Below are 9011 nucleotides of genomic sequence, written 5' to 3'. Positions count from 1 at the left end.
TCAGCCATTCATTGATTTGGTGGTGGTTGGGGGGGGAGGAATGGCTCTGTTTTCTGAACCTGGCCCATCTTCTTCCTGACTTGCTATCATTCAAGATTGGTGGGGTCTGAACCTGAGATGTCTGGAATTTTCTGTGATTATACCACACATGCCTTTTTAAATGAGCCAGCACTAGAATTTTCTGTGATTATACTACACGTCTTTTTAAATGAGCCAGCACTAGAACTCAGCAGGAGACACATGCTCTCTGTGTATGCTTAGGGTTCCAAGTGGGGCCAGGTATGGAGTATCCTTTGCACAGGCTGGAGCCTTATTCAGGTAGTGGTCTGGATCTGGAATATGCAAGAGCTAGAGCAGATACTGAAGTTGGAGCTTACGGTAAAGCAAATTTCCAAGCTGAAGTAGGAGCTGGCAATGAAGTCAGCAGAGTCTTCATACAGGAGGCTTGATATCAAACTGGCTGGTTATCCTTCGTGTTCCTGTGATCGGCTTCCTGTTTCCCACAAATCACTTTTAGCTCAGCCCCTAGAGCAGCCATTCCCATCCCCAGTCCTTACGGTATGTCTAGTCACATCGGGTTTTCATGATATCCACAATGAATATACATGAGAGATTTTCATCAATTGCACTTAAATATTGAACATTCATTGTGGATATCCCGAGAACCTCAAAAATGTTGAAATGTCTCCTAGTACTTGTGGATGGACAAACTATTCTAGTATTGGTTGTGAAAGACCCTCTGGCCTTCATCATATAGGTCAGGGGTAGGCAATTCCGGTCCTTGAGAGCTGGAGCCAGTTCAGGTTTTCAGGATATCCACAATAAATATGCATGAGATAGATTTGCATCTCAAGGAGGCAGTGCTTGCAAATTCCTCTCGTACATATTCATTGTGGATATCCTGAAAACCTGACCTGGCTCCAGCTCTCGAGGACCGGAATTGCCTACCCCTGATATAGGTGATGACTGCTCCTGGGCATTTTGGTTGCTCCTGATGGCTTTCAGCTTAAGAGAATGTGTGTCATTATCTCAAATGGCTCTTGAGTTTGGTTTTCTACCTACCAGTTTCCAGCTGTTCCTTGAGTTTCCATTTCAGTCAGGATGGGCCTTTATGCACCTTCCTTGGCATCTACTCAAAGGGATAGATTCTGTATAGGAAGCCAGTCTCAGCAGTTGCCTACGAAGCAGATGAGAATTGCAACCCAGCATTCTATACAGAATCACCTTATCCCCTGATTCTGTAACCAGTGCCGGATACAGCATCGTGCTTGCCTGATCGAGGGATCCCTTGCCATCAGCTGATTGGGGATTCCCTTGCTGCAATCAGCTCAACCAGCAGGCCTCCCCAAAATTGTGGCTTCGGGGAGGCCTGCCAGATCAGCTGATTAGGAGGAAAATACCCCCAACATGAGCAGCTGCGGCAGGAGACCTCACGACAAGTATCCCCAAAATCATCAGGAGGGATTCCCACTCCCTCCTGCCACCAATCTGACATCCCCCCACCCCACGAAGCACCATCGGCATGAGGGATGCCCACACTTTCCCCTTGAACCCCTGCCACCCCCTCCTCCCAGAAAGTAGGCTGGCAGGAGCGATACCCATTCCATCCTGCTGCCATCACCCCACCAACCAGCGACACCCCCCAAATGCCCCTGGCACCCCTTTAAACAGCTAGACCGCCACCTCCCACATACCTTTAATAAAAGGATGCTTACTCCCTCCAGTCTGCAGACAACCTGCAAAATGGTGGGCCTTTCCTGTCTCTGTGCATCCTGAATGCCCCATAGAAGGGGCCTTAGGCTTCCTTCCTGGTGCATCCTGGCATGGAATGGATAGGGCCTAAGACACATATTTTTGTTTTGTTTTATAATTTTTATTGATTTATAATATATATCACAAGTAATACACTTGTTACAGAAATACAGAACATAAAATTTTTCCAAGAAACAACATATTATTATATAAATAATAGTCCAATTCCTTTCTTAGACCAAAATTAAACAAGGTAATCCATTAAGTTCCATGGAGAGAATAAACAGGAAAATTAAATAATTAATTACAGGAAAGCTGACTACGCTTGACAAACCCCAAATAAAAAAATCCAGCTGATTGTCTGAGTTAAATTACATTACTTCGGAGATCTTTTAAGGTCTAGAAAGACTCTCAATTGTGATGGTAAAAAGAAAGTGTACTTAATCCCCAGGTAGCGAACCAAACATTTACAGGGGTATGCTAAAAGATAAGAAGCCCCCAATCTTTTTGCTTCATCTCTCATAGAAAGAAATTATTTTCTGCGATCTTGTGTTATCTTGGATACATCTAGAAAGATCCAAATTCTTTGTCTGGAAAAATGTTGATGCAAATTCCTAAAGTAAATTTTCATTATATGGTTTAAGTCTTGTTCAAAAACAAAGGAGACCAAGAGCATCTCCCTTTCTTTAACATCGGAAAGGGATTCCTCCAAAATTGCTGTCAAATCTTTTTGTACTACCAAATTTCCTTCTTCATCAGCTTTAGTCATTGTAGTTGGTATATAGCAGTGGTCTCAAACTCGCGGCCCGCCAGGTACTATTTTGAGGCCCTCGGTATGTTTATCATAATCACAAAAGTAAAATAAAACAGTTTCTTGATCATATGTCTCTTTAGCTATAAATAACAATATTATTATTAAGACTTAGCCAAAAGGAAAGATTTATAAACTATAAAGAGTTTTACCTCATGCAAAATTGTCATTTCTTTAATAAAACATTAACTGTTTTTTTCTGAGGCCCTCCAAGTACCTACAAATCCAAAATGTGGCCCTGCAAAGGGTTTGAGTTTGAGACCACTGGTATATAGTATACTAGCTGATGCCCCGGCGTTGCACGGGTATTTAATTATAGCAATAACACTGTAAATGGATTCAAATAAAGATACTTTATAGTGGTGAATGAAATTATTTTTTTACAGCTTTATAAAAAGTACAATATTCAAATTATAATGTGAAATATTTGACAAAATGAATACAATACAACTAACGCAAAACTTGATTATAAACAAAATTTTTAGTTTCACCTCCAGGAGCAAGAACATATAAATTCTTGGGTGAACCCACCCTTGAGCAAGCAACATAGAGTTGTCCATGGGAAAAACAGGGGGATCTTAAATCCACTCCACAGTATGTAATAGTCTGTCCCTGTGATTTGTTGATTGTGATAGAGAATGCAAGTCTCACTGGAATTTGCAATTTCTTAAACTGAAAAGGAAGATCTGTTGGAATAAGTGGCATCCAAAAGTTTCAGTATTGATTTAAACAACTCAATATGTGGAAACTCAGGTTGAAAAGAAACTCCATGCAGTTTTTTCCCGGTTCAGAATGGAACCTGTGTTCCTAGTTCAGCATATGTGAGTACTCATGTAATGTAATAACATTATGAACTGGGGTGCATGAAGGAAACAGTTACAAACACAGTTAGAACATACAAACTCTATATGTATGGTGTCCGTGGTAGAATAGAAACGATGTCCCTAGTGGTTATAGTGTCATAGAAAGTGTTTTATAGTTGGAATTACTGTGAGAATGGCAGCTTTTTACATTTTTTCCATTGACATGAATGGGTGAAATCTGATTTTCTGTTTGTAGCTCCGCCCACGTGTGCAGGTGGGCCGCGAGACCCCCAGAACATATCACCCCAGGTAGTGAGGGATCTGCATACCAAGTTTTGTTCAAATCGGTCAAGTCGTTTTGGAATTACTGTGCGAATGGCAGCTTTTTACATTTTTTCCATTGACATGAATGGGTGAAATCTGATTTTCTGTTTGTAGCTCCGCCCACGTGTGCAGGTGGGCCGCGAGACCCCCAGAACATATCACCCCAGGTAGTGAGGGATCTGCATACCAAGTTTCGTTCAAATCGGTCAAGCCGTTTTTGCGTGATCGCAGCACATATACACATACATACACACATACATACCTCCGATTTTATATATATAGATTTTATTAATGGGAGGAATAGCTTGTTGCGGAATTTTGAGAATCTCCATTAAATTCTTTTTAAAATAGTCATGAGGATTTAAAGTTGGTGATTTTGGGAAGTTTAGTATCCGTAAATTTAGCCTCCTACTATGGTTCTCAAATTGTTCCAGTTTAGAATGCACATATATCTTATCTCTTATCTCTAACCAGAGTAGTTGTAATTTCCTTCAAGTCTTTTACTTCATTTTTAACACAAGTCATTTGTTCAATAAAGTCATTTTTTGTCTGTTCTATTAATTTTGACAAATTGTCCATTTTCCCCGATAAACTAAGTACCTCTTCTGTTGAGTCTGTTAGCTTGCCATCGAGCCTCTGCAAGGCCTGCCAAATGGTCTCCAAAGTCACCGCCGGAGGAGACAGAAGCAGCGACGAACTCACTGATGCTCCCAAAGTTAGCTGCTTGGCAGTCTTCACCACGGGTGCTCCTCCCTCAAGGCCCAGGTCCAGGTCCGCGACTTCCGCTCCTGGAGTCCCTGCTAGAGCAACCCGTGCTGACGTCGGTGCGCTGGATATCGGAGGGGACAGCAATACTTCTTGCACTAGTAGGCTGAACGCTCCATCGTCGAAACCTGTAACAGGGTCCTTTTCTCCCGATAACAGAGTTGCTAGCTGGCTCAAAAACCTCTCGAGGGTTTGCTGCTGTAAGAACATAAGAAACGCCTTCACCGGATCAGACCCTAGGTCCATCTATTCCGGCGACCTGCAAATGCGGAGGTCAAGCCAGGTGCTCCCAGATGGAGACCCTGAACACCCGTATCCCTCAATGTGATTTGCAAGGAGGTGTGCATCCAACTTACGCTTGAAACCCAGAATGGTAGACTCTGTCACCATCTCCTCCGGGAGAGCATTCCAAGCGTCCACCACTCGCTGTGTGAAACAGAACTTCCTGACATTTGTCCTGAGCCTGCTGCCCCTCAGCTTTAGTCCATGACCTCTTGTCCGTGCCACTTTTGACAATGTGAACAACGATGTTTCTTGCTCTATTTTGTCGAATCCTTTCAGTATTTTAAAAGTCTCAATCATATCCCCTCGCAGTCTCCTTTTCTCGAGAGTGAACAGTCCCAGTCTTCCGAGGCGTTCTTTGTAGCTCAAATTTTCCATACCTTTTACTAGCTTCGTGGCTCGCCTCTGCACCCTTACCAACAGGGTTATATCCTTTTTTAGGTATGGAGACCAGTGTTGGACACAGTACTCTAAGTGTGGTCTGACCATTGCTCTGTAAAGCGGCATTATAACGGCCGCCGATCTACTCGTGATCCCCTTCTTTATCATGCCCAACATTCTGTTTGCTTTCTTTGCTGCTGTTGCGCATTGAGCCAACGGCTTCAGGTTCCTGTCTATCAGTACCCCCAGATCCCTTTCTTGTTCGGTTTTGGCCAATGTTACACCTAACATTTTATATTCATGTTCCTTATTTTTCTTACCTTGCATTTGTCTATGTTAAACTTCATCTGCCACTTTTCGCCCATTCCTCCATCTGGTTTAGATCCTTCTGGAGATCTTCACTGTCTTTTTGTGACCCAACTGCCCAACATAGTTTTGTGTCGTCGGCAAACTTGATTATATTACTTGTTTCCTCTTCAAGGTCATTTTTGAAGATATTGAATAAGATGGGCCCAAGAACCGAGCCCTGGGGCACGCCACTAGTCACCTTCTCCCAGTCCGAGAATTTCCCATTTATGCTTACCCTCTGCAATCTATTCTCTAGCCATTTGCCTATCCATCTGAGTACATCCCCTTCAATTCCGTGACTTAGTAGTTTCCTCATAAGCATTGTGTGCGGGATCTTATCGAACGCTTTCTGGAAGTCCAAGTAAATTATATCCACCGGGTCTCCGCCTTCATCCCTTTAGTTAGCCAAGTTGGTTCTCCTTTGTTCTTGTTTGGATATCTTCTTTGGATATCTGCAGAATGTAGAGATTCTGCGCTTCGGTGATGGTATTTTTTAGTAGGGACCATGCTTGATCAACCGTTTTGATTCCAGCTGTCTTTTTTATGAGCCGTTTTTTAACCATGACTCTCATGCTGCCATAATTCCCTTTTTTGAAGTTAAAGGTTGTGGTTTGGGTCATGGTTCTTTTCCCCTTCCCAATGCCAATTTTAAAATTGATTGTGCTGTGATCGCTCGTCCCCAGGGGGACCATGACTTCCACATCCGATGTTCTCCCAGTTAAGCCATTGAGGACTAAGTCCAAGGTTGCGGATCCCCTTGTAGGTTCTCCCACCATTTGTTCTAGGAAGCAGTCCCCTATTGTTTCCAGGAACATCATTTCCCTGCCGCAGTTCAAGGTTCCTAGGTTCCAGTTTATCCCTGGAAAGTTGAAGTCTCCCATGATCGTTACATTACCCGTTCTACATTCATGGTTGATTTCATCATTTCTTCGTCTGCTTCTTCTGTCTGTGCTGGGGGTTGATAATAGAGGACAATTTTTGTGTCTGCATCGCTTTTTCCAGGGATCTTTATCCAAAGGGACTCCAGTTTTTCTTTTCTTTCTGTCTGCCCTTCTCCGATAGACTCTAATCCTTCTTGGACATAGAGGGCCATACCTCCCCCTTTTTGCCCTATTCTATCTCTTCTGTATAGTTTGTATTCCTGCAGTACTGTGTCCCATTCATTTTCCTCATTCCACCACGTTTCTGTTATGCCAATGATAAGAAGTTTTTCTCGCCTCGCTAGTACCTCCAGCTCCCTCATTTTGTTTCTCAAGCTTCTGGCATTTGTGTACATACATTTGAGCTCCTTTAGTGCTGGCTTCTTGGGCTTTTTAGTCTTCGCAGCCCTCCATGTATCTATTTGTGCTCCTTCTCTGTCTCTTTCGATTGCAACATGCTCTTCCCCATTATCCAAGCAGTTGTTTGTAGGTTCTTCTTTGGTATCACCTGATGCCCGGGCCATCGACTGGATGTCAACTGTCGGCTCTCCCCTGTTCCTTAGTTTAAAGCCTTCTCTATGGTTTTCTTCATGTTTTCAGCCAAGACTCTTGCTCCTTGCTTTGTGAGGTGCAGGCCATCTTTTCTATAGGATCTGCTTCTTCCCCAGAATGCTGTCCAGTTGCGTATGAAGTCAAACCCTTCCTCATCACACCATCGTCTCATCCAGGCGTTGATTTCCCACAGCTCCTCCTGTCTCCTTCCATCCGCTCTCGGTACCGGGAGGATTTCGGAGAAGGCCACTTTCACCTCCCTGACTTTCAGTATTCTTCCGAGTGAGCGGAGTCGACCCTTCATTTCTTCTGTCGTGCTTCCATCCGCTCACATTGTTGGTTCCCACATGGATAATCACAGCAATGTCCTCTCCTCCTTCACTGTCTATGATCCTGGTGATCCTGCTGGCTACATCCTTTACTCTTGCACCAGGCAGGCAGGTGACCAGTCTATCTTCCCTTCCTCCTGCGATGTGGCTGACCACATTGTGTATAATGGAATCTCCAACAATGATCCCAGACTTCTTCAATCGGTGGTTCTTAGGGGGTCGCAAGTCTGTATCCATGGTGTAGGACCTGTCCTCTCTCTTCTGTGGTGTATCCCCAGACTGGCTCTCATTACTTCTAAGTGTGTGGTCGTCCTCAATCTCCGGCGTGGAAGTTCTGAGTTGGGAGGGAGTCGTTCTCAGAACTCCCTTTCTTTTTGTATGAGGCATTGTAAGGAAGATACACCGCAAAAACAATTCCGGTGTTCAATTCTGCATAGGAATGAGCCGGCTGCACGGGAGAGGTAAGAAAAGCAAGCGCTAGCGTGCAGCCATCTTGGATTCCCTCTCCCTATCCTAAGACTCGTATTAACCAAATTATGCAACCCCCCTCCCCCATAGAGTTTGCTGCCATAGCTGACTGCCCAGTTAATCTTAACTAATGGTTGGGCCAGCGTTGCTCGAAGCTCGCTGAACCCCAGGCATCTGGTGCACTATCCTGAGAACACCAGAATAGAAAACATGGCCTTTAAAAAGAAAAAAAGAAAAAAGTAAGGGATCTTTAACTCTTTCATGCTTCCCTATCCCAGCCTCTTTTTTTTTTTTTTTTAACTATAAAAAAGACCAGTGTGAGCTTTTGCAGAAAGAGGCAGACGAGAAGCAACGTCTTGCACCTGCCATCTCTTATCTTCCTTGTGTGTATTCCACAAAAAGCCCAACGTTGAAATTTCCAACGCCTGCCCTTTTTTTTTTTAAACTTAAAACCAATTAAACCCCTACATAAAACAAATCTATATACCAGGAAAACGCTCCAGCCTTCTTTACTCTTATTGAACCGTGAACTTCTTTTTTAAATGCATGAAGAGATACTTTATCCTGACACTATAATCTGCAGCCATCATTCTTTATTGGCTGGTGGCTGGAAAAAGAACAATTCTCACTAAAGCTCTGAATTACAGAGCAGGGATGCCACATGAACCGCGGAATCCAATGAGAGAGGAAGGCTATTGGAGGACCAGAATGAGGCTTGGAATACACAGAGTGAACACCAGAATGAGGCTTGGAATACACAGAGAAACAGCCAGAACACCAGAATGAAGTTTGGAACAACAGTGAATACTGCCCAAGAAAACTGTACAATGGCGGAAAAAAAAATCACAAAAGATATATTGCTGCCGGTCTTCAAAAACTAGCCCAATTTGGCAAGAAATACACCCAAAGGTTACCCAGGTAACAGGTGGCAGCACATAAATGACTAGTCCAGATGGTGGTGTCGCACGTTGATGACGTAAAAGGTTCCTGGGAGGGCTTCAGATGCATGATTGCAGATTCCTATCGCGTATCGTCCGTGCCGGTAAGAGAGGTGCGATTTTATTGCTGCTAGCTCTCCCTTGGAAAGAGGTGGGACTTAAAAGCCCACCCTGAGTTAGGGTGTAATCATATTCATTACTGCTCTGTCCATCAGCAGCTCCTAGAGAGGTGAGTTGTGTAGAAGGAAGAGCAGGGCAGGGTTAAGCTGTTCCTCCTGCCACAGAAAATGCACGTGCATGCATTGGTTCCGTGGAAACATAAAGAGATTGAATTGGCT

The 9011-nt window shown here is 43.8% G+C and overlaps 1 protein-coding gene across 2 annotated transcripts in view; it reads left to right on the top strand.

The window, feature by feature from the left end:
• Positions 1-8699: 8699 nt before the first annotated feature.
• Positions 8700-9011, top strand: part of GUK1 (guanylate kinase 1) — a 69492-nt gene continuing 69180 nt past the window's right edge. Inside the window, exon 1 of one of the 2 annotated variants that reach the window (XM_033931823.1) lies at positions 8700-8777. In XM_033931823.1, the coding sequence (XP_033787714.1) occupies positions 8738-8777 (40 nt within the window). In that variant the 5' untranslated portion in view covers positions 8700-8737. Of the gene's footprint in view, positions 8787-9011 lie in introns of both variants that reach the window. The other variant, XM_033931822.1, reaches the window with a different exon arrangement.

This window comes from Geotrypetes seraphini, chromosome 2 (assembly GCF_902459505.1).
Source record: "Geotrypetes seraphini chromosome 2, aGeoSer1.1, whole genome shotgun sequence".
Taxonomy (NCBI): Eukaryota; Metazoa; Chordata; class Amphibia; order Gymnophiona; family Dermophiidae; genus Geotrypetes; species Geotrypetes seraphini.
This window is presented reverse-complemented; position numbering and strand designations above follow the sequence as displayed.